Source organism: Episyrphus balteatus, chromosome 1, assembly GCF_945859705.1.
Source record: "Episyrphus balteatus chromosome 1, idEpiBalt1.1, whole genome shotgun sequence".
Lineage (NCBI taxonomy): Eukaryota > Metazoa > Arthropoda > Insecta > Diptera > Syrphidae > Episyrphus > Episyrphus balteatus.
In genome coordinates this window covers 99,688,521-99,712,504 of record NC_079134.1, presented here as the reverse complement: position 1 = coordinate 99,712,504, position 23,984 = coordinate 99,688,521, and the positions used below count along the sequence as shown (strand labels likewise).

Below are 23,984 nucleotides of genomic sequence, written 5' to 3'. Positions count from 1 at the left end.
ACCCAAAATCCCGAAAACCCAAAATCCCGAAAACCCAGAATCCCGAAAACCCAAAATCCCGAAAACCCAGAATCCCGAAAACCCAAAATTCCGAATGGGATCCCGAAAAATTATATAAAATGAAAAATTTGCGCAAATTTTTCATTTTATATAATTTTTCGGGATTTCGGTTTCGAAAACATTAGGTTTGTTGTTTGTTGTGAAATTAAGGTGTTATTACGTAAAAAACAATATAAGTTTATGATTCCGTTAATATCTCTTTTTTACATGATTTCAAGTTCTTTTTGTGATTTCAGCAGTGTTTTGTAATGATTGAGTTAAGTTGGAAAATTGTTGAACTAAAATCAAAAGAATTATGAGTTTTAATATTTAACTTATAATAATTGTATGTTTAAATTGTTTTTAATTGGTTTTAATTTTATGTTTTAGTTAAAATTTCAGTGAAACACAGTTTTGAAGAGTTTTTTATTTTTTTTTTTTCGGGATTTTGGCCTTTTTGGATTTTGGGTTTTCGGGATTTTGGTCTTTCTGGATTTTGGATTTCAGGATTCTGTCCGTCTCCCGAAAATTAGATTAGATAACACTGACAGTTTGACGAAAATAGACAAAAAAACTATATTTTCTATTTATACCACTCTTTTGAGCGCACTACCTTTAAAACGATAAGATTTACTAAACCATTATCTTGAGCTATTTTGTGGAAAACGGTATAGTCTATGAAAAAAAACTCATATTTTAGAAGCTAGGTACAAAAATTCGCAATTTTTGAATTTTTACCCAATCAAAAAAAGACAACTTTTCGATTTGACTCAGCGTTTATGAGTAATAGTCAAAATACCGTATTTTTCGACATTTGACACATTTTAAAATCACGATATTTTCTAAACGATATCTCGTAGAAAAAAATCTTTTTTTTAGGGAATTAAAAAACCTACAAGTCTTCGATATACTTTTTTTTAAAGCTCCTCCCTTCCAAAGTAATATATGGAAAACCTGCATTTTCGACATTAAAACTTGAATAACTTTTTATGTTCACATGGGATTTTTGACATTTTACTTTAATCGACATATAAATGTTCTGTACCAATTTTCAGCACTATGCGAATTATTTCTGGGTTTGCACTTTGTTATGTTTACTTTGTCTGGACTATTTGGTTGTACAAAACTTGTACAAAACTTTTGCATCCTTTTTTAAATTTTTCTATGCGATATGCACGTCACATCCATATATTTGTGCTGTTGGTTTACTCTAGAAATATTGGGACAGTAATTTTATGAACCAAGTAGTTAAATACAAAACCCACGCCACCTATTCACTCATGAGAAAAATACTCCAAAAATTTAGTAAATACAACAACCATAAGTTTCATATAAATATCAGTAAACTCACCACGAAACAACTGTTACACACCACTCCTTATCGCGCCTGCGTCGTTGTCATGAGTAAAATGTCAAAACATAAACAATTTACTGGCACAAATATACTAACACTTAATTGATTAGTGAAACTAGAAAAGAAAACAACGAACATTTATTTGCAATACATTTTTTTTTACAAAATGTCCAAAAATATTAATAGCAAACTACCTTTGAAAATGGTAAATAAAGATCTTTTATTCAATAGCACATTCAAACAAAAAGCACTCAGATCGAGTTTCTTTCAATCACTCACTTCTTGCACATTATTTGTTAGGTACCGACGGATCACTGAATTAGAAAAAAAAAACTAAAGTCTTATCTCTGTTCCCTCTTGTTCAAGATCGACAGAAATGAATTCGAAAAATATAATTTCCCTTCGAGCTACATTTTATACCTACTCGAGTTGAGTTGAAATGAGATTTTTTATTTGTTAGGACTTGTAAAATGGATTTTTAAATTCAACAAATTTCATTGTTAAATAAAAATAAAATGTAGGATCGCGAAATGCAAAAAATTTTACAGATGTATGTAAAATAGGTAGGTGTATCTGGGTGTATATTGACAGGACCATATAAAATACATATATGGAAGGATTTTATTATTATTTCTCATCTTACATCTAGGTACAGACAAGATACAAATTCTTTTATCTTTTGTGTTTTTTATTTGGTGCTCAATGTTCAATTCGCATTCTCATCTATTGTATGCGATAGGGAGGCTTAAACATCGATAGTCAGCTGTTTCGATAGTATCGATATTTTTCAAAAAAAACTATCGATAGTATCGATACTATCGATGGTTTTTTTTCAATAGAAATCTGCCTGGTACTCAGATCGAGCTTAATTTTAGCCTGGTACGCAGATCGAGCTTAATTCTAGTTCCCATACAAATTATCGAAAAAAAGTTTTCCGAGCTAAAATTTATTCTTTCCAAATTATCGATGATAATTTGTATGGGAGTTTTAGCCCGGCTAAAATATAGCTCGAACTGCGTAACAGACTTTATCAAAAACAAAAAAAAAATATTTAAAATTCAACCTACGTAACATCTGAAATTCAACAAATTTTAGTAACCCAATCACAAAATATTTCGAATTTTCAAACCACAATAAAGCCACTTTTCAATGCGAATAAATATACTTATATAGGTAATGATAAAAGCAAATTCGAAAATTAAAGCAAACTAAACAGAAACATGAACAAAAACAAAACACACGAGTATAAGTTAGGGTGTCCATTTGGGACCTTACTAAAAAGAGAACATTTTCCATTCGAACCTTTAAAAGAAAAGGACTTAGAAGAAAAAAAGGGAATACAAAGAACGTAACATAAGCATTACAAATTTATTTTTCATAAACAGTTACTTAAAAGTAGTGGATCTAGGACACAGGATTATACTCATCAAACAGGATTCACTTTAATTATGATTGAAAATTTGTTTTTTTTTTTTCAAGAAGAACGCCTCCATATTCTCAGTTAATGTAAATCCTTTTGAATGGATGCTTAACTTCTCTAGAGAAGTAAACTTTGGAATAACTTCACAAGTCTCTTTTTTGGAATATTTGGTTTTTAAAAAAACTTAACATAAACCCAAACCTCGCCTCCACGCGATATCTATTCGTGAGTGAAGTCGAGGAGGGTACTAATTAGTATATATTTGCATCAATATATTCTAAGTTGAAATTTTAAAATATGTAGATCGAAAACGAAAAACAGAACATCTCTTTTAAATTTAAATGCGATGAACACTTTACCTTTACTGTGAGTGGGCAGAGTAGAAACAAATTTTAAGGTGGGAGATAATCGTAACAATCTTGAAAAACTATGGACGAAAATGAAAAAGATACTTAAAAGAGGACTTTTGAAAAATAGAGAACAAAAAAAGAATTTTATGAAAAAAGAGAGTGTAAAAAAGATCAGAGTTGAAAAAGAGAACATGTTCTCTTTAAAAGAGATGTTCTGGAAACCCTAGTATAAGTATATGTAGCTTTCCTTAACTCCACTGAGTTTTTTTTAACTTTTTAAGATTTTGTGCTCCTTAGCGAAAAAAAAGGAAATTTATTTTCAACATCACTCTAGAAATAAGGTTAAATCTCGAGTATACTCCTCAGTGGAGTGAAGGAACACGACAAAAGACGCCACACAATTTTACTTTAGGTCAGAGACAGAATGTGTCGCTTTCCTTCTCTCCAATGAGAGTAGTTACCTTTTTAGAACTTATATTTGCACACTTAAGTACTTGACATTTGTTTTAGTATTTGTTAGGCAAGGTTTTTTTCATATAAAAAACAGTTTTAAAATCTACTCTCATTTTCGTTCCATCACTCCAGAAAAAAGGGTAAATCGGAAGTATAATCCTGAGTGGAGTGAAGGAAAATGATATTTTGATGAAAATCTGGTGGTGATAACAATAAAAAGTGTGATTGATAATGACATTTAGAACTAATAATTAATCTATAAGTTTTTCTAAGCTATCGATGTATCGATATTATCGATGTTTAAGCAACCCTAGATGCGATGCAAGAGACGTATTATACAGGGTGTCCCGAAATGAGATAAGATTTTGAGGGATGATTCTTGGGTATATTCTAAGAAAAAAATTGTTCTACAGTAACTCTCTATCTGAAAGGTTGATACCCTTTAGCGATGATTTAAGAAAACGCTTACTTTGGTATGCCTTTACTCATGTTATTGTTAATAACTCCGTTAATACTTATAGCAGCCTGGTACGCAGCTCGCGCTAAATTTTAGCCAAGATAAAATTCCCATACAAGTTATCGATAATTTGTATGGGACTCATTTTAGCTCGGCTAAAATTTTTCGATAATTTGTATGGGAGCTAAAATTTAGCGCGATCAGCGTACCAGGCTTATGATAAAAACTTGATTTTTAGAAAAAATGCTATTCTTTGTACCTGCATTAAAAAAAATGTTAATATCATTTTTAATTGCTCAGATAGTAATTTTTAAATGGAATTATTTTTTTCTTACCCATGATAATTTTTGGCTTCGGGCCGATTTTCTTCGATAAATGTTTTATAAACATAGTGTCTTATAAATTTGTTCTTATGAAGAAAACAATAATGAACAAAAATGTGCTGTACAAGTTTGCCAGAAAATTTATAGATTATAATATGATATTTGGGAAAACCTGCACCAGGTAAAATCTCTAAATCTTTTTTTTGCTGTAGTCAAAAATGGGTACGAATTAAAAATTTATTTTTGTAGTTTGAGCTTATTTCTGTTTAAGACCTATACTCTGTCCTTTACTGTGAGTGGGCAGAGTTGAAACAAATTTTAAGGTGGGAGATAATCGTAACAATCTTGAAAAACTATGGACGAAAATGAAAAAGATACTTAAAAGAGGACTTTTGAAAAATAGAGAACAAAAAAAGAATTTTATGAAAAAAGAGAGTGTAAAAAAGATCAGAGTTGAAAAAGAGAACATGTTCTCTTTAAAAGAGATGTTCTGGAAACCCTAGTATAAGTATATGTAGCTTTCCTTAACTCCACTGAGTTTTTTTTAACTTTTTAAGATTTTGTGTTCCTTAGCGAAAAAAAAGGAAATTTATTTTCAACATCACTCTAGAAATAAGGTTAAATCTCGAGTATACTCCTCAGTGGAGTGAAGGAACACGACAAAAGACGCCACACAATTTTACTTTAGGTCAGAGACAGAATGTGTCGCTTTCCTTCTCTCCAATGAGAGTAGTTACCTTTTTAGAACTTATATTTGCGCACTTAAGTACTTGACATTTGTTTTAGTATTTGTTAGGCAAGGTTTTTTTCATATAAAAAACAGTTTTAAAATCTACTCTCATTTTCGTTCCATCACTCCAGAAAAAGGGTAAATCGGAAGTATAATCCTGAGTGGAGTGAAGGAAAATGATATTTTGATGAAAATCTGGTGGTGATAAGAATAAAAAGTGTGATTGATAATGACATTTAGAACTAATAATCTATAAGTTTTTTTAAGCTATCGATGTATCGATATTATCGATGTTTAAGCAACCCTAGATGCGATGCAAGAGACGTATTATACAGGGTGTCCCGAAATGAGATAAGATTTTGAGGGATGATTCTTGGGTATATTCTAAGAAAAAAATTGTTCTACAGTAACTCTCTATCTGCAAGGTTGATACCCTTTAGCGATGATTTAACCACAATAACAAACAAAACAGAAATAAGCTCAAACTACAAAAATAAATTTTTAATTCGTACCCATTTTTGACTAAAGCAAAACACACATTTTTTAAAGATTTTACCTGGTGCAGGTTTTCCCAAATATCATAAAATCTATAAGTTTTCTGGCAAACTTGTAAAGAACATTTTTGTTCATTGTTGTTTTCTTCATAAGAATAAATTTATAAAACACTATCAGCCCTATTTATAAACTCATCATAGATAGTACACATTAGAGTTGGGCACTTTAGTTCATTTGAGTGATCGATCACTTTAGTTCAAATCACGCTAATGAACTAGTTCTGAACTAGTTCATTTTAGTTCAATTTATTTTAATCAGTCCGGTTTTGTTAGAATAAAAAACAAAATTTGTGTGTACAAATTGTATCCCAACTTATGTAAAATTGACGCATTCTACATAATAAAACAAATACAACCTAAAAATAACAGATATGTACATATTTTATTTTCTATAAAAATTCTCAATTTTGTTCATATGTATACCTACTTGTCGAGCTTTCTGGTTCCTGACAAAAGACTAGAAGAAGTACGTTTTGCTTTCATTAAATGGAAATCATAGTAATGCAAGGACCAAGATGCTACTTGCTTTTTGTTCTTGCTCAGAAACAAGAGTAAGGGGTGCTTGAAGAAGAAACGCTGATACTGGCACAAGCGACCTTTTGTTTTACATCTAAATCTTGAGGTAGAGCAGAAGAACTGATTTCGCTCAACTAAGAATTGGATGCGATTTCATATGCACTTTGGTTTCTGCACCCGTTTTTTAAACGTCTGTCGGGTTAAATGGGCGCTGTCGTCGTATAAGACAAGGACCAAATTTGAAAATTCCCTATACAGATGGGACTTCCTTTTACCCAAAAAAATATATAAAAAAAATGATAATGTAAGGTGAGCGCAAGCTATTTTGTAATGTCATATTACGACTGCTTTAGGTTGCTGTTTAGTTTGTTGAAACAAATCTTTTTCGCTATTTGCGAACTAAATTGAACTAAGTAAGTGAACTAAGTTCACTAGTTCACCAAGATGAACTAGTTCATTGAACTAGTTCGTTCGCGAACTACACAAGCCTAGTACACATCATTATGTACCTACTCTTTATAATGTCTTTAAATATATATAAGAATAAGAATATATTTTGCTTAAATGTCATTTGAACATCACATAATTTTCAGAAAAAGAAAACATAGCAATGATTTGTATATATATTTTCTTGTCATTGAAGAATTTATTTGTTGGATTCTATTTGCAATTAAAGCCTGGTACTCTGTTGGAGCTAAATTTTAGCCGAGATAAAATTCCCATACAAGTTATCGATAGTTTGTATGGGATCCATTTTAACTCAGATAAAATTTTTTGATAATTTGTATGGGAGCTAAAATTTAGCGCGAGGCTTAAGTCAACAATTTGAAAACAACTAAAACAAAAAATAAGAAAGGAGAATGGGCATTTTGAACGTTGAGCGGCCATTAATAAAATTGGTATCAAATGAAAGGACTATAACTTAGGAAAAACTTTTACTATGGACGTTTCGCAGTAGGTATTGCGTTAAGAATGTAAGAAAATGCTGTATTAGTATCGTTAATGCATTATTCAATGTATGAACGACAAATTGGTTTATATTTTTATTTGGAACATAAAATATGATGCTCTGTCATTTTCCCTGAGTCTGAAGTCATTACTCCTGAAAATCCGACCAATAGAACTCATAATATAAGATTTTTAAGACAACCACTTCAAAATTTTGTTCGAAACTTTTCAAACAATTCAAACTAACAAAAAATTGAATAACGAAACTCCCAAAAAAGTCTTGAGACTGTTGTTTTAAAATGCTTATATTTTGGGTTCTAGTGGTTGGATTTTCAAGATAAAGGTCTTTAGATTTAGGGAAAATGAGAGAGTATCGTATTTTGCACTTAAAAGCTGAAACACAATCACGCTTTGCCGTCGATTTTGACAACTGCGAAAAGTTCAACTATAGGAAATCTGTGTATCCTCACACAATGACGCTTTTCTTACGTACGCTTTTTTTGACAAACGTAAGGAAACGTAAGAAAACGAGCAAAAGTTCAACCAGACTGAACTTTTGGTCGCTTTCTGACATTTAACAGACATAGTTACAGTCACCCACATTATTATTGCGCCAAATGTGAATAAAAAAAAATAAATTATTGCAAAACTATGTGTGTTTTTTAATTTCTCTATATAGATTTTGCACAAAAAAACGACATCGTGATATTTTAAATCAAAACAATTTACGTATTAAAAACAAAAAAAAATTAATGATGTTTTAGACTGAGTTTTATTGTTAAAAACAATATATTTTGATTGGTTTTGTTTTTATAACTATAGGATTAAAGAATAAACAAATTTCTATGCATTTTTTAAACACATTAATATCCTTTTTCATTTTTCCACAATTAAATCAAGATAAAGACTTGGCCCAATAATTTTGTGAGTGACTGTGTTTTTTTTTATTTGACAGCAGATTTTATGTTGCAATCAGCTGTTCAAAGTCAAAGTGACAGAAGCGCGCTTTGAGGATTTCTCAACGTAACGCAACGAAGCGACGCCCTAAAGCGTGATTGTGTTTCAGCTTTAAAATACACACATAAGATACAACTTTGAGACAATCTGCATAAAGTGTTATATGCAAAAATTTTATCCGTTTTTGGAGTACGTCACAAGGATAAAACTTCTCCACAATATATGTAAACCTTAACTAAATCAAAAAATAACAAATTCATTCCTGGCCGCGCAACGGAATTTTTTTTAGCTTTTTCTTGTAAATTATTATTGTTTGATATAAATAAACACTCATTTTAAACAAAAGCACAGAACCTGTTTTCTTACGACAATATCACGTAAAATCATCGTCCGTAAACCGGCTTTACAGGCAACCACTTTTTTCAATATTTTAACCCATTTCCTGTTTGGCTACTCTAACGGCCATATTATTCACTCTGGATTTAGTTTGGATTTAAGTTAATTTTAAATCCAATCCATTAAATCTGAATTTCATAAATCCAAGGATTTAATTTTTTGGCCATATTATTCACTCAAAAAAATTATGTGTTTATTCAATAATTTTTGTTTAATTTGCATTTATCTTTATTTTTCCTTCACAAAATACGTGAAAAAACAAACGAACACTGTGAAAATTAATTTTACATCTGGATTTATAAAGTTAAACAGACCTCCAGAGAGCAGTTTAAATTTGTTTGGATTTAACGAGATTGGATTTAAAAAAATTGGATTTAAGATTGGATTTAAGTAGTGAATATTATGGAATTGGATTTATTTTTGACATTTGACATTGTTTACATCCAGATGTATTTTTTAAACTAGTGAATAATATGGCCGTAAGACTGTGTAGTTTTTCACAAAAAAGTAGCCGCGAGATAGAAAACAAATTTCCCCTTTTTTCGAATTTCTGCTCAAAAAATTTGTTCGTACAAAAATCTGAAATCTGTCAAAAGGTAGTGCATTTTCTATTTTTCTTTACTTGTAGCTTTGTCTTTTGTTTTTAGTGTTATTTATTGTTTTAAGTGATTACATCAAAATAAATTAATATTTTATGAAAAAGAAATAAAAGTGTTTTAAAAACAAAATACAAAATGTTGTAATAATTTTCGTTTCTTTATTTAACTTCCAATTGGTGTTGTTGTTTACATTTTTGATTTTGATTTTTAAAGGCAGTTCTTCGGCTTTTGACTGCGAATTATCCAATGTGCTGGTGCTCCTCCTCTTAGTTACTTCTTGTTCTTGTCTAGCTGGTTCTTGTATTTTTGTTTTTGGTGTTCTTATGACAAATCTATGATCCATAAAATGAGAGTTTTAGTAATACTAGGGGTATTCACGTAAACGCGGAAAACCCATAGAAACCGTAGAATTTTCTATCGGTAGAAATGAGCTGTCAAAGTTTGTATGGGAAAAATATTCTGCAAATCATAGAGTTTTATCTCACAAAGGAAACTGGGCACTTTTGTATGGGACGTGGCCCATTGGTGTAACACATTGAGATTATTTTTGTATATGGGTAAAAAGTCTGTATCTCGTGCAAGGTAACTGCAGTGATGCATTTTATGTTCACAAATGTGTGTAATAAAATTCATAAAAGTATACATTTTGACTATATGCTCGATTAACTTCATTCAAAAACATTATAATAATGGTGTTGGAAGTCCAATTTGGCTATTCCATCACCAGTTTTCAAACATGACGCAATGCATTTTTCGGTTTTTAGAACACTTTTGATGGGATAAAAAGTAGTAAACTCATCGAGACCTTTCATTTGATGTACATATGTCTCAATGTGTTACACCAATGGGTCAAAATGCCCAGTCTAATTTGAAACAGAAACCGTAGAAAAAAAATCAATCACCTATCGGATAGGCTCTCTGGGATACCCGTAGGGTTGCCAACCGTACTCTAAAAAAGAGTATTGTACTCTATTTCACGTATGTGTACTCTATAATCTATAACTCTGATAGAGTACGTCAAAATACTCTTTTTTTTACTTAAGGCTGAGTGTACCACCGCATAAACATAAGCATCTTAACGTTTACAAATTGGTGGATAACTTTCATATTTCTAAAGATAGGATTGAATGAAAAAAAAAGAGGCTTAAAACATTTGACCTTATAATTTCCAAATTTGAACAATTGTAATTTAGAGAGTACAAAACACTTTAATTTTTTAAGTTGTTTTAGTACGACCTATTTGTTTTGTGTTTAGTCAAACTTAAAATTTAATTTTTCTACTAAAATTTTAATTTTTTTTTTTTAATTCAAATTTTGTTCTCTATTTTACTTTGTTTTGTTTAAGACCTCAAAATATTAGATTTTTTCTTGTAAAATATCAAGGTGTTTAAAATTGAGTTAACCTTCTTATATATTTTTATTTCGATGAATTATATTGATAACTGCAAAAATTGTAAGCCATATTCTATCTGTTGTTGCCACTTCAGCATTCACTGAGAGAGTATTTTCGGTCCTGAATATGAAATGGCGAGAGGAGAGGAATAGGGCTTCGTTGAAATTGATCAAAAATAAGCTCTTAATGTATATGAATTTTGAATTTGAACGTTTAGTCATACACGATACACATATTTTAAAAAACAACAAACAATTGTTATGTACTGTAAGAAGCAAAAAAAAAATACATTTTCAGGACTTGAAATAAATGGTACTCTTCTTTTTTCAAATGTACTCTTTTTTTTCGTCTCTGAAATCAAATATACTCTATTCCTTCTTAAAAAAGTTGGCAACCCTAGATACCCGTATCTGGAATATGTTTTTGAACGCGACACGCGATTTATGTCTTATTATTCAGATAACCACAAATAAAAAAATGTTAATATTGAAAAGAAAATATTATTTTATTTGAACAAATTAAATTTTTTTTATTGTTGCATAGTATTTGCAAAATTAGATTGACTTTATTTTTTTATTTGAACAAAAGATAAAGATAAGCAATGTATATCGATATTGAAAAAATATCGATTTTAAAGCGTTTGGAAAATCGAATGTAAGTCAGAGTTTACATTTGACGATTTTCCAAATGTTGATTTTTTCTTGCTTTTGTAATCGTGTGAGAATGACAAAGCCATACCGTGAAATACAGTGGCGAGCACATGTGGATACATAAATTTCAAATTTCTCAAATTTAGCTTCTAGATTCTGCGAAATAAACATTTAATTCAAATTACCTACCTATAAAAAATAAGCATGTATCTTAGGGTGGGTCAAAAAAATCGAAATTCTTTTTTTTGATTTGGTATTCCGAAAAATCGATTGCTAGACCCCTCTAGAATATACACACCAAATATGAGCTCTTTATATTAATGGGAAGGTCCTCCGCTTTGCAATTTTCCATTTTTACATCAAGCTTCTACTAAAAAAAAATAATTTTTTTATTAATTGACTTTTTAGCAAATTTCTTTTCATATTCTTGTAGAAAATTGAACGCTCTACAAAAAAGGCCTTATACACTTTTTTCGTTTATCTAACCGTTGAATAGATATTTGAGGTCCAAAAATCGAGAAAATCGTTTTTTTTGTTCTTAATTTTGTAACAAATTGAAAAATTATAATAATCAAAAGCGCAAGACATATTCTGTTGGAAATTGATTGCTCCACAAAAAAAGTCGTGTTAACTTTTTTCATTAATCTTACCATTCTAAAGATATTCGAGGTCAAAGTTAAAAAAAAAATTATAAAAACATTTTATAATTTAAAAAATTTTCCAGTTCACTGAAACTTCATTATTTTCAAATTAGCAAGATATATTCTTGTAGAGGCTTAAACGTTCTGCAAAAAATTCCTTGGAATCAAATTGATTGCTTTAAGCCAGAACTATAATTGGCGGATGGAGTCGGAAGCTACTGTCAATTGTTGTTGTTTTCCATAAGTTTTCATCCGACGAGTGCGCTCGCAACCGCACTCGAGGGATGAAAACTTATGGAAAACAACAACAATTGACATTAGCATCCGACTCCATCCGCCAATTATAGTTCTGCCTTTAACCGTTTAGAAGATATTCGTACCCAAACCAATGCTCACTGATTTCAATAGTTTTCTTATTACCCGTATGCATTGCGAACGCTCCAAAAAAAAGCTAAAAACAACAAAAACTACTCAAAAATACCCCTAAAAACAAGGTGTTTTTCAAAAATTCATATTTTAAACGCAGAGTGTTGGAAAAAAATCCGTATCAGACCCCTAATTTTTTTCCCTCATCTTTCACTTGGCATCTTTAGAATTGTCAAAAAAAAATTTCCTACCCAAAATCATCATTTTGTCATAGCTCCAACAAGTGCAGGTGACGTGAAATAATGCCAAACGAAATAACACCAAATTTCAAATTTGGCCTTATTTCGTTTTTACGTAGTAGTTCAGAGTATCAAATTGGACTGAAAGAATAAATTATAAACTAAGATTTCGATTTAATATAAGGATAAATAATTGTAATTGTAATGAAAGGCTCATAAAAAAATGTGTTTTATTGCATGCCATGCATGCCACACCCCATGAAAGATAAAGGGCTAGTGTAATTAATTTGTAAGAATGGAAAGGACTGACAATTTACCGCCTAGTCCAAACTTTGTCAATTCCCCGCAAAAGACAGTACCACTGCAAAAAACTTTTTATTTTAAATAATGGAAGCTGGGAATCGAACCCAGACCTCTGGCGTCATAGTCCCACGCACTATCCATTGCCCCACGGGGTACTATTAAATAGATATATGTAAACTAAAACGAAATCCAAGTTGACGATCAGATATGGAGACTGAAAAAAATTTTGACGCATTACGAAGGGGTCAATTTGGGGAATCGAAAAATTGGCGCGAAAGGTATTGAGGAGTTAGACAAGAATAAATTGGTTTGGCAGCATTTTGGTGTGACCAACATTGGTTTTTTTACGGTCTGAATGTGTGCCAAAAATACGAGAAAATATATTTTTATTCATTATACAGTGCGATTTAGGAGAAATGTGTTAAAAAGCTAGAGTGTGTAGGTTACGTTGAGACAAGAAAAAATCGTATGTAAGGGGAGGGTCTATTTCGTCCGTTTAGCCAGGAGCGGCAATTTTCTAAAAAATTGACTTTATTTGGGAAAAAAATCAAAAAAAAAAATCAACAGTTTTACCTACAATAACGTGTTGTACCTTTTTGTAAAGCCGAAAACATTGTTTTTTATATACTTTTTAAATAAAGCTGTTTTATGAAATAGTTTTTGATAAAATAATTTTCAAAGTCAAAATTTTGAAAAAAAAAATATTGAACTAATTTTTTTTCAAAATTTTATGTAAGTAAGTACTAAATTAGCTTTCAAAAATTTAATGGTCTTATTGTTTTTAAACAAAAACTGAAAACAGGAAGTAAAAATGTCACACCGTTTTCGAGAAATTAAAAAAAACAAAACTACTTAAAAAAAAAACCTTTTCGTTTTGTTTTGTTTTTACGTGGGTGAACTTCTTGGTAAAATATTTAATGAAAGATTAACCTTCCATTATTCATTAACATTCAGATAATATGAAGACAATAAAATGAGACAGTAGTGGATTGACCCTGAATTAATTCTATTTTTCAATCAAAAGGTATCTGGGAAAAAATATTTCTCTGAAAATAAGGAAATATGATTTTAAGAGTCCTTTTCTATTAACAACTGCTTACTTACATATTTTTTTATGCCTTTTTGTACATTGGGGTGGAGTGAAAAAACCTTTTTTCGATTTTTGCGTGTCCTGTATTATCAATCGTTAGTCCATGATCTAAAATGTACACAACCAAAATTTTAGTCAGTTATGTCAACATCTCGAGGTGGCGCACTAGACTTGAATGAAAAAAAAATATAAATCTTCAGAAAGCAATATATTGTAGAAGGTTTTTTTTGCCAAACCCAGTATGTAGAAAGACTATGTTAACCTTGGTAATGAAGCTGCAATTTCTATTTGTAGGCCCAAGGCAAGAGATGGTTACATAAAACTAAGAAGCAATAAATCTAATTAGCTAAAATTATAAATGTATCTATTAGCAGTCGTTAGGTACTCTTTTTTTCCAAAATATTCAGATTCGGTTTAAAAAAATTCTAGTCTAGTGCGCCACCTCAAGATGTTGACGTACTCGTAACTGACTAAAATTTTGGTTGTGTACATTTTAGATCATGGACTAACGATTGATAATACAGGACACGTAAAAATCGAAAAAAAGGTTTTTTCACTCCACCCTAATGTACAAAAAGCCATAAAAAATATGTAAGTAAGCAGTTGATAATAGTAAAAGGACTCTTAAAATCATACATTTCCTGATTTTCAGAGAAAAAAAAGTACCAGTTAGCCATTTTTTTTTTCAAAACTGAAATAGTATGGACTTTTTTATTGACACTTGGAATCACGGCACCTGGTGGATAGCGCCAAGACCTCAAAGTGATATAGATTATTTTCCGATTTGCCAAGACCTCAAAGTGATATAGATTATTTTCCGATTTGCCGTTCAATGTAGTTTCCATAAGAAAAAAAAAACAAAAAATACCTCGAAAAACATTTATTTTACGAATTAATTTTATATGAAGGAGTATCAATTTATTATTGTAAAATGATAATAATATGTGTTGATATCTAAATCAGGTTTAAAATTTATCAATATGTATAATAATACCTGTGTATTTTGTCTTCAAAAAGTATAAGTGAATCGCCTGAAAACGACAAAAAATACCATACAAAATAGTAGAAATTATTGAATTATTCTTTTATTTGTTTTGCTTTTTCACAAATAATAGTAGGTGAGCACTTTTTTTTATTTTCAACAATTAAAAAAAAAATTAGACCAAAATAGTTTCTTTATTTTTTGTAGTATTTGTTGTTGCTTCCCTGCAATTTTCTACACTTTTTGAAGACAAATTACACAGGTATTATTATACTTTTTGATATATTTTAAACCTGATTTAGATATAAACACATATTAGGTGTGTTTTTTATTACCACCGGTCTTAACTGGACAAAAAAAAACGCCTCGGGGCTTAACCTGAAATCTTGGCAGCACTGTATATTGAATGTTCCGAAAACAGCAGACACAACAAAAATTTAGAGTTGTCATATTTTTCGCTTTCGTCATTTTCTTGTATTTTTCATGTATGTTTTACAAAGAGATACAAAAATGTATGCTAGCAAAACTATTTTAATACATTCTGTAATTCCAAACGTGAGTTTTCACGTTTTTAAACAAATTCTAAACAATTTATGAAAAAATTAGTTTGGTAGCACAGATTTAAAACTCTTCAAAAAGTTAAGCCCAGAGAAATCTCCGGGCTAAACAACTAAGCCCAAGGGGCTAAGGTGTTGTTGTATTTAACATGTAAATTGCTTAGCTCAGACTGCGTTTTTTTTGTCTAGTTAAGACCGGTTGTAATAAAAAACACACCTATTATTATCATTTTACAACAAATACTACAAAAAATAAAGAAACTATTTTGTGGATTTCAGTCTCTTTTTCGATAAACAAAATTAAAAGTATGATATTTGAATAACTTTTTGTACTAATCCAGTAACTAGGCATTATTATCTTTCAATTAAGCCATCCAAACCTAAAAAAATATTTAATGGAATATTTTCTACGAATTTTCAAAGATACATGAGCATGAGAGTAACGCTGGTACCGAAAGGGTTAATTACTGTTTTATTTACTCAGTCATTGATAAACCCTTTCTAAAACCACAATTGTAAAATTAAAATAACCTGCTTTAATTGCAGTTGTACCGCAAACATCAAACAACCAACCCTCAAAAACCTAAATTTAAAAAAAATATGCAACAGGTAGGGCATAGACATTGGAAGAGGTTGTTTTCATTGCTCAAACTGTTCATGATTTTTCTATCACTTTCGATAATTTCGAGTAAAGCCTAGTGTTTATGAACAGTCGATCTGTTTACGAGTAATTTTGTCCGTGGGTATTTAGGATTGGGTATACTCAAGAGTTCAAACAATTTGTATGGTTTTGTTTGTGAATTGTGAGTATTTTTGTTTATGAGTAAGATGATTTACGAGCATATAGAGAAAAAACGATCGAACACGAACGATCATTTTAAAAAATTGAAATTGTTCGAACAGGTTCGAACATACTCATTTGGATCTCTGGTTTCTACTTCAAAGATGGGAAATGGAGTTAGAATTTTTAGTTTATAAATCAAAATAAGTCTACGACTACCATTATAATAATTATAATAATAATTATTAATCTAAACTCTTATGGGTAAACCGTTATATAATGTTTAACTTCATTCGATTTAAAATTGCTTACATATTTCGAATTTACCAACAAAATCGTTTGCGGTTCAACAAATAGTTTGTGATAGCCTATTTTGTGGTTTAACAAATTGTTTGTGAAAGCCTATTTTCCAAAATCTTGTAATGACTGGTCTGAATTTTTCCGCATTCCATTCAAAATTGTTTAAACTATTAGAATTTACTAAAGAAATCGTTTGTGACAACCTAGTTTGTTTGTTATAGCCTTTTTTCCAAAATCTTGTAATGGCTGGTCTGAATTTTTACTCATTTAGACAACTGGGTTGTCACAAACGATTTTTTGATATATTCGGGAGTCACTCATGATTTCTGATCGAATGAGTATAAAAAAGTCCATACTATTTCAGTTTTGAAAAAAAAAAAAAATGGCTAACTGGTACTTTTTTTTAAATTTGTTAATAACTAAAAAACTATCGAGTCACAAATCTTTTTATTGCTGTCACAAATAATCAAAAAGGAATCACAAACGATTGGCATAAAAAAATTCAAAAAGTTGATTTAAAAAAAATTAATATGGCTATCTAGGAGCAGCTGGATAAATGCTCTCTGAGAAATGCATTTTAATTTTTGTTTTTTTTTTTATTATTATTTAACATAATAAATAAAATCACCATCTCTTAATTTAATTAATTCAATAAACTATAGTGTCTTTTATATAATTGTTTGTTTTCAGAAACCTCAATCTCAATCACTGAGTAAAAGTTCTAACATAGCTTCTCCGAATAATCTTAACCAGATCACCAAAGAACCACAGACATCAGCCAAGACCAGTATTTTATACAAAGGCAAAGAGAGAATAAATCGGGTTTCCGCTGAAACCAAAGTAAATCTTTCATCTTCAAAACGAACACCGAGTCGAGATACAGTAATGAAATTGGATAAAAAGACCGAGGCGTCACGGTTGAAAGAATCAACCGTACTAAAAACTCTGGCAAATAAACCACGTTCAGTGCTGGGTAAACAAGTTACACCTTTAAAAAACAAACAATTATATGACAAGTCAAAATCTAGTGGTTCAGTGAGACCTTCCTCAAGCAAACTGAATTTGGCTATGAGCTCTGTTCATAATGTAACAGTTTCTTCACCACCTTCAAAGCGTAAAGAATCACCAAAAGCAGTTATTGATATGGGAGAGCAACGAATACGAAGCAAAAGTAGAACTTTGAGCCCAGAAGAAATTGTCATTTTAAAAGGCCAAACTATAAATAAGGAGTTTCATAAAACTGCAGCAGAAATTCCTATATTGAAAATCAAAGAACCAGTAGCGTTCGAAGTTATTTTTGATAATAGCCAAAAACCTGTTTCCGATGACAAATTTATAAAATGTAAAAACCCATGTCCTTTAGATCAGTGCGAATACTCTGATGACTTTGAATCATATGAATCAGACTTTGAGACCGGTTCTTCATCAGACGTAGAATCTAAATCTTCTGTCTCGTCAAAACCAACATCAATCGAAGATCGTGTGAGTTCATCTATGGATATTGAAACAGATGCCGAAGATAAATCAGAGCTTGATGATGAATCTTATCTAACTCATGTTCCAATAACAGTTATTCACCATGATAAGGAATTAGAACGTAAACTTGATTCTGGAAATTACGATTTAAATTTGAAGAAAGCTCGTGTTGTCGATTCATTAGACAGTTTTGACACTCTCGTGAACACTGAAGAACTGGATTCTGGAATAAGCTACAGTAACATATCTGATATGTCAATTGAAAAAGGATCAATAGTTTACGGTGGATTTAGTCAGTTTTACATTCAGCCAAAGGTTACGAAGAGAGGAACTGAAATTATGTCGAAGATACAATTCGACAAAATTTCCTTTACAATCCTTGACCTCAAACCTTTTCCATACAACATCTATATGAAATTTTTTGGAAGCTCACATACAGTGCAATCTTTTACACAAACCTCAGAAAATCACATGGAAAGCGAATGCCAAACAGACGAAGGCGAGGTACAATCTATTTGGACTCAGCATCCACCTCAATATAATCATGTACTAATTCAAGATTCAACTGAAATTTCTCATTGTACCGGTGAAGCAGTCAATTATGTTGAGAATGGTGGCGTCGTAAATGAATATATTTTTGACCAAACCATTCAAAATTTGTCGAAATTGCGAAAAAATAGACTTTGCTCTGGAGGTTTTGATGGCCACCAGAAACCTATTAACTTTGAGTGTCTTAATAATTTCTTGAGTTCTTCCTCTTCAATTGTTTCACGGATTATTTCCAAGAATGCTCAAGATCTTCGTTTAGCTAAAACCGACCTCCCTTATCAAAGTAAAGGTTTCTTTCAGCTTAACACCAACCTACTTAACGCGTTAAAAGTAATACGTGTTTTTGCAAATATTAAGTTCAGTTTGATTTTGACAGTTCATGAGAGCATTGAAAATGTTTACCACAAAGATTTTTCAAATTTAATAATGGTTTGGGATTGTGAAGATGCTGAAAAGCCTTTGCGTCTACTATCAACGTGGAGTGAAGTAAGTCGAGCTGAAATATGCAATGACAGTTCTGAGATTATTGTTTGTGGATTACGGGATGGAAGTGTAGCAATGTGGGATTTGAGGGAAACATATTCTTTTTGCTCAAAGCTCGATGGACATTTAACACATTTTTCAGCAACTCATTCAATTGCTCCGAGTTGGGGAGGAGTTGATTTGCGATCATTTGATGTGGGAGCGGTTATTGATGTGAAGAGCTTTAGATCAACAAGAAAGGCTTTTGTTTGTGAAGAAAAATTCAAGACTATTCAGGTAAATTTTTTCATACATAATAATAACCCTAATATAATAACCTATGTATAGTATATAGTACCTACAGTAGTAAAAGCGGCTACTAGAACCTCTCTAAAATTGAGTCTATTTTCTTTTTTTAATATAAAGGTTAAAGCTATCAAAAAATCATAAAGTCTTTCTTTTTGTTTTTAATGCGTATCTGTGAGCTTCAATTGAACATTACTAGGGCGGCAGATTTATTCGGCGGCAAATTGGGAGACCGATTTTTTTTAAACCGCATAGAAATCAAAATGATTTTTCCATGACGACTTTCTGCATCTATCTTACAAATAGATTTGTCTGCAACAAATTTTGCCCATGAGTTCTGACTTTCCTCTTTCACTCGTCATTGCACATTCCGAGAGTAGCAAACTTCCATATTCTGGAGGAGAAAAGCTAGTTCGCCGCCTCTTAACCAGTAATCGGCCTCTGCACACTTTGCCCACACTTTGTATAAGTGAAAAGATCAAAATTGTAGAAAATGATATCAACTCTTCCCCCTGAAAACCCATACCTGCCAGTCTTTCTTCTAGTTGGAATCTACTAACTGGATGGTTTGTATAATTTTTTGATTTTTTTCTAATATAATGAATGAATTATTCGAATATAATGAATAACTAATTTTACCGATTCCAATCTTATGTATCGACTACTATTATGTGCTTCATATGCACTTAGTTATAAAAATCGGATGGAATTCTAAAAAAACCCTTCTTTAAACGTGGTATTTTTTAAATGATTCATTGTTATTAAGGAAGTCAAAAACGCACGGGACAAGGCTCATTCTCCATTCTTCCAATAACCATGTGGATTACCGTGATTTTGAACCTTGATTTCAAATTAGGTTTGTTCGTTGTGAGCTCTAGGGCACTCTGGGTCGCTCCGAATTCGTTGTCAAGCGTTATTTGTAGCCCCTTTTTCAACCAGAGTTATTTACTCTGTGTTCGATGTTCGCTCTAAACGCACCCTGAACAACTCTGGGTATTTTGTCAGAGCGTGGAATTCAGAGTTATCAAAATCAAATCAGCTGTTGTCATTAAAAAAAAAAAAAATAGTTTGAAGTGCGAAAAGTTATTTTTTCGTTTGTGGATACAAAATTTGTGTGATAAATATGAGATTTTTCACGAAATTCATGAAATAATAAACTAAGTAAAGAATAAAAATGCCAAAACAGAAATCAGCTGATGAAACTAAACCTCTGAGGTGTTCGATGTAAAATAAAACCCGAGAAACTCTGGTTTTTTTGACTATTGATTGACATCACTCAGAGTGCCCTGGAGAGGGAAAACAACGAACAGACCTATTGTTTTTAATGAAAATCTAAAAAAAATTACAGTAACGTAATAGAAATATTACACGTTACAAACCATACTTTAACGTTCGTATTTTTCAATATTCACGCTCCTTATGAGTTTTCACTAGGGAAACTTTTTTATTCATTTCAATTCAATTCGTTAAATACTAACGTGAATGTTAAATAATCCGTGCCTACCTGCAGGAGAAGCCTCTCAACACACACAACATCTCAAACGAACAGGCGATCAGCGTGTGTGTATCTCCTTTTTCATTTCCTTCCTTCATCCTCAACCAAAACAGTCAGTCGTAAAAAGATCTTCAATAAAAAGGACGTGCCACGAGCAGTCCAACTAAAACCGAATAACCATGTGTTTTATTTATAATTATTTCGAAGTTTAATACAGTCCATTTAATAGTTTATTGTACACGGTCCTTCGACGCCTAATACTGTGCTTCGCGCCTAATGTAAATAGATTATTTAATTTAATTACTAAACCGGTAGTGAGTGCGAAACCACAAAAGAGTTAAAAGAAACAAAAAAAAAAATACCTCTCGGGTACTTAAAAAAAAAGCAAAATACACAAAACAAAATCATTGACAGATTTTGTTTTTAAGAAATTTTAAATAGACGAAAACACAATAAAAATAAATAGTGAGTTATTTCTGCTATGTAAATATGTAGAGCAATGACAGGACAAACAAAGTTGCCCACCAAAAGCGACGAACACAAAGAAGATTGTGTGTAGCAGCAAGAAGTTTAGGTACCTACTTCATATTTGGTTGACGAGTCCATATAAAGACAACTGTGGAAAATTCTCGAAGCTGAAATTCTTCTTCGAGTGCATTTCCATGAAGAATGTATGTAAGTGATATCCATACCATGATTTACATACCTACATATCTACCTTTCATAATTATTAAAAAATTTTTGCTAAACAAAATAGTAGCAGTTAACATTCTAATGCCCACGCATTTACCATAAATTCCGATCGTTCAAGTATCCACATATCCCTAATATATAAGTAGGTACATACATATATATGTGTTCCTCAGAAAAGAAAATTAGGTTGAATCGTATAAAAGAAGACATAAAAAACTACACTGGTGAATGTGTCCATTTACCTACACAAATTCTTTCAAATTCAAACAAGGTTATGGAGAGGAAGCACTTCTTTTCCCCTGCAAATCACATGGACGATCAGAGATCATTTTTGGTGGTTGATTATTGTTTTTTCTATTCTGTACATACCTAGTTCATCTGAATATGTGGGAGTGACATGATAACTCACATTTCATTTCTCCAATGTTTCTTTCGATCAAATAGAAACACATGAATAAGCTTCAGTGTGTGCAGTGCGCACATTACACTTGCTGTTGCTACGCAATTGCGGTCCACGACATAGACGAAATGGATGTATGGATTGCAACTTCCAGGTCATAAATCGTTTCTGTTCGCCTGTTGTTCTTCTTGTGTGACCGAATTTGTTTTCTTCTTTTTTGTGTGCGTGTTGTTGTTTTTTATTTTTTTGCTGTGGGTGGCTAAGGTTCAAATGTTGAAACAATTTATTGTGGTGTAGTGAATCCGTTAGTGTCTTGTTTACTTTTTTTTGATGAGTTTTCATATCCTTTTTATTTTTATTTTTTATATTTTTTTGCGCGGCTTTGATGCAGCTGTAGGACAGCTGTTGAAGTAGAGTTTTTGGCAAATAAAAAATGTATATGTAGGTAAATACTTATAATTCCGTTGGGTGTTTATGGTTGCTTTTCTACAAAAACAATTTGTTTGTTTGTTTTGCATTCGGCCAAATATAGGTTGGTGTGTGTATCTACTTAATGCAAAAGAGGTAACTCATCCAATTACATATAAACATATTACACACACACAGTAGATAGGTAGGTACTACCTACCTACATTTGTACATACATTCATCTGCATAAATATCATAAATATATACCTAATTGCAATGAAATGATCTGGCATTAAAAAAAAAACAAAAAACAAAAATGTATGTCGATACCTAGATACGAAGGTTCGTAGAGTTGTAGGTAGGTACATATACCTGTGTACGTTTGCAGATATGATGCATTTAAATAATCGCGTACAGTAATAAAGGATGAACTTAAGAGTAAAACAAAAAAAAAAAAAAAAAAAACAATTGTCATCAAATTTGTGCGAAGTACCTACATTTTATCTCATTCATTTCATCTTCCATCCTAATTATGAAGCAAACATAGAAAGGGATGGCAATGGCAAGTTTCAGTTTCATCCATCTGATCATTCTCATCACCACCAGTGGGTGATGGCTAATGGTTTTCTGTCTTACTGTTTTTGCTTTCTTTTTTTTTCTTGTTGTAGCTTGTAAGGTTTCGTTATTTTATTGTGGCGCCTGTTTTGGTGTAGTAGTTTGGAATAAAAACCCCGTTAGGTTGTTTTTTGTGTTTTGTCGATCATGTAGGTTGCGTCTCATTTAGTTAGGATATTGCCGTTCTGTTTTTGGTTCAGGTTGGGTTAGGAATTTGTTTTCAGATGGATGTAGTAGGTAGGTACTTGGGTACGTAGGTACATATTATGTATCTCGATCGGAAGTATAAACGATTGACATGAGGTAGCTGGACCAATTGGCAATATCCTCATTTACTTGCTGTTTCTTTTGAATTAATTTTTGTTGTTGTTTATCTGCCTCCTTTTGAGTCGAATTGAGAGGTAGGTACCTATGTTCTTTGATTGTATGGTGTAGCGCTGGCGTGTAGATGGTACCTAGGTGTGAGTGTGAAAAAACTCACTGTTTTTATATGAGATATGTCAAATGATTGCAGTGATTATGGAAACATATCTTTAATTTTGTGGTGAGGTTCGTCGAGAAATAGTTGAATGTATGATAGATTATATGGTTAGAATTCTAATTAATTCTAATTGGAATTCATAACGTTGGAATTTTCGGCAGTTACCTAATCAGTGGAATAAGGTAGATAGGTACTGAAAATAAGTACCTATATGTCAATAAAGCTTTGACCACATGGTATCGCATGCATATTGTTTTGCTCAAATTCATATACATAATTATATTAGAAATGAATAAGTTATGCTCAATGAAAATACTTACATACATACCTACAATTAAAAGATTATATTACGAATAATAAGTAAACAAAACAAAAAAAATATATGTACCTATTGTTCATTCTGTAACCGGAGATAAATTGCAAATACCACATCAAGAATTAAGAATTCGGATGCTGAAATCCGTATTGGGGCGACAACCGATAAATTTTCATTCATTATGGCAAAAAAAAAAAAAACAAAAACAAAATAGTTTTGAATTTTCCAAAAGGATACCTAAAATGCAAACCTTAACCATTTAGCAACTTTTCAAAATTTTTAATTGAATGAAATTATATCTGCGATAAATTATATGTACAAAACAAGACAATCGTCATTGCATAGAGCTACACCTCTAGTGAAATAGGTCTCATTGGAATGACTA

The 23,984-nt window shown here is 31.3% G+C and overlaps 2 protein-coding genes across 2 annotated transcripts in view; one reads left to right on the top strand and one right to left on the bottom strand.

The window, feature by feature from the left end:
- The window catches only part of LOC129907563 (major facilitator superfamily domain-containing protein 6), a 59,140-nt gene extending 57,383 nt beyond the window's left edge, over positions 1-1,757 (bottom strand). The window contains exons 1-2 of the mRNA XM_055983843.1: positions 1,588-1,757; positions 1,391-1,508 (exon numbers count right to left, since the gene is read on the bottom strand). The gene's annotated coding sequence lies outside the window, so the exon portion shown is untranslated. The remainder of the gene's footprint in view (positions 1-1,390; positions 1,509-1,587) is intronic.
- Positions 1,512-23,984, top strand: part of LOC129907561 (uncharacterized) — a 36,391-nt gene continuing 13,918 nt past the window's right edge. Inside the window, exons 1-2 of the mRNA XM_055983840.1 lie at positions 1,512-1,598; positions 17,089-19,182. Coding sequence (XP_055839815.1) covers positions 1,560-1,598; positions 17,089-19,182 — 2,133 coding nt within the window. The 5' untranslated portion in view covers positions 1,512-1,559. The remainder of the gene's footprint in view (positions 1,599-17,088; positions 19,183-23,984) is intronic.